The sequence below is a fragment of the Sander lucioperca genome, chromosome 4, assembly GCF_008315115.2.
Source record: "Sander lucioperca isolate FBNREF2018 chromosome 4, SLUC_FBN_1.2, whole genome shotgun sequence".
NCBI classification, from domain to species: Eukaryota; Metazoa; Chordata; class Actinopteri; order Perciformes; family Percidae; genus Sander; species Sander lucioperca.
In genome coordinates, this window is record NC_050176.1 from 40,460,909 (window position 1) to 40,463,408 (window position 2,500).

The following is a 2,500-nucleotide window of genomic DNA, read 5'->3' on the forward strand; positions in this document are numbered from 1 at the left end:
ACTGAGGCCCACAGGATGATATTTTGTGGCCCCCTACTTGACATCAAAGTTTAGTGTTGGTGAGGCCCACACGTTGTTCTGAAACACACCTTCTCGCTGAGTCGCTGCGTGCGTCACGTACGGTCTCCTGACAGCGGCGTTTGTTGTCAACGGTTGTCAAGCTAGCCAACTGCGAAGCACCCAGTTCCAGTCATGTCTCTCTCAAAACGTGGCGTGAAGATAAAGGTTGGCGACGAGCACAGGCAATTTCAGGGAAAGTTGGAGACTTGATGATGTAGGCACCCCTACATGTCTCATATGCACAGAGAAAGTTGCGGTGTACAAGGACTATGACATCGTACTTGATGCGGCCAGACTCTACCTCCAGCGGCCCCCAGGTAAGTTGAGTTTGAGACCCCTGCTCTAGACTTTATCCAGCTTGATACCAGAAATGATCTTAGCTATAAAGTCTAACGTTGAGGACCGGCTGGGTCACCTGCGAAGGTCTGGGCCATGTTGACGTCGTTCTCTGAAACGTCTCCGATGCCGAAGTGCAGCAGCTCCAGCTCACACTGCTGCTGGGCGTCGTACGTGTCCAGGAGGTTGAGGATGGCCTCCACCGAGCCGTCCACGTCTCCTACACACACACAGGTCACAGGTCAGAGGTCAGGGGTCAGGGGTCAGTGACAGAGGGTCAGGACTGATAACTAAAGTCAAAATAAAAAATAAACATGACACCACAGGAGCATGTGGTCAACCCTGTTAGACCTCATTTATCTACCAACGAACATCAAAAGGACTTTTTCTCGTGTATATGTGTGTGTGTGTGTGTGTATATATATGTGTGTGTGTGTATGTATGTACGAGTGTGTGTGTCTGTGTGTGTGTGTGTGTGTGTGTCTGTGTCTGTGTGTGTGTCTGTTTGTATGTGTGTGTGTGTGTGTGTGTGTGTGTGTGTGTCTGTGTGTCTGAATGTGTGTGTATGTATGTACGAGTGTGTGTGTCTGTGTGTGTGTGTATGTGTGTGTGTCTGTGTGTGTGTCTGAATGTGTGTGTATGTATGTACGAGTGTGTGTACCTTTGATAATGAGCGGCAGGCTCCGCCCCTCTCTCTGCGTCTTCTCGCTGGGCCGGATGGCGAACTGCTGCCTGTTTTCTCGGTAGAGCGCTGACTTCCTCTGCCTCCAGCTCAGGTGCGTTAGCCCCTCCCTCTGCTTCCTGTACTGGTCCAGGTGCAGCTTCTGCTTCAGCTCGATGGCGCTCTGCTCCTCCGTCAGCTTCTGCTGCTCCTCCGCGTAGCTCCTCCACTCCACCGCCTCCCGCGCTCGCTGCTGCAATCACAGAAGAGACAAAAATGTTGAAAAAAACGTCGTCAAAAGGGGTTAGAATTATTAAAAAAGTAACAAACCGTTGTCACTGCCCCATGTGAGTCGACTGCAGATGTGAGTTGCCATGCGTCACTTTGTGACAAGTAGCCTAAAGATGCTAACGAGAGACTTCTGTAATGTCAATACAGTAAAAATAGACCTACATAATGAAGTTGGTTCACTGCTGGCTACAAGTTAGCAATCAAACACAACAAAGGCTGTCACTGGAACGGTGTTTTGAGGCAGTTTTCAGGCAGTTTGGACTTCAATTAGCTGTTTAAGTTTAATTCCTAATGTTAACTATCATTTTAGTGATCAATAATTAGCCTGTGTCTATGTTATCTCCTTACATATACCTACGCTCTCCGTCTCTGCTAGATTGGGAATGATTGAGATTTCTCTTGGCACAGCTACCAGAAGACTTCCAACTTTCAGACAGGTTGCTCACGTCACATCTACGTCTTCAAGCTCAGTTGGAGGCTGCTCAGTAACGCTCAGCCATCACCGGGAAAGAGACTTCACTGGTCTCCGTCCAGAGACACGGGACCTGCTGCTCCATTATATATAGGGTCTATGGTTATGAGCTAACATTAGCAATCAAACAATCATAAACCATTTCAGTCTGAGAATGCACAACTCACATCTGCACTGGACTCACATTGGGTAGTGACACCGTTGAAAAAAGGGTAAAAGATGCCGTGACCGTAACGCCTGCAGAGGTCAGAGGTCAGCTGAGCGGCGTGTTCAGTGGTTACCTCCGACTCGACCTCCAGGAAGACGTCTCCGGCCGACGGCAGCTCCTTCCAGCCGACCACCTCCACCGCGGCGCTCGGACCCGCCTCGGACACCGCTCGCCCGTTCTCATCAAACAGGAAGCGCACTTTAGCCCAGCTCCTCCCCGCCACCAGGACACAACCTCGCTTCAGGGTCCCCCGCTGGACGATGGCCGTCGTTACGGGACTGAAGGGACACAGAGAGAGAGAGACAGATACAGTCAGAGACAGAGACACACAGACAGAGACACAGAGACATAGGCCCTGTTTACACGATGACGCTCGCGGGTGAAAATGAAAAAATATTATATCAGATGTGCCTTTCGTTTATACAGTGACGGAGTTTTTGGGGCTTAAAAACGCAAAAGAGTGGAACCACCC

The 2,500-nt window shown here is 50.0% G+C and overlaps 1 protein-coding gene across 2 annotated transcripts in view; it reads right to left on the reverse strand.

Moving 5' to 3' along the window:
* Positions 1–2,500, reverse strand: part of mtif2 (mitochondrial translational initiation factor 2) — a 22,932-nt gene that overhangs the window by 7,179 nt on the left and 13,253 nt on the right. For both annotated transcript variants that reach the window (XM_031298554.2, XM_031298557.1), the window contains 3 exons: positions 2,102–2,306; positions 1,058–1,310; positions 476–616 (listed from right to left, as the gene is read on the reverse strand). In XM_031298554.2, coding sequence (XP_031154414.1) covers positions 476–616; positions 1,058–1,310; positions 2,102–2,306 — 599 coding nt within the window. The remainder of the gene's footprint in view (positions 1–475; positions 617–1,057; positions 1,311–2,101; positions 2,307–2,500) is intronic.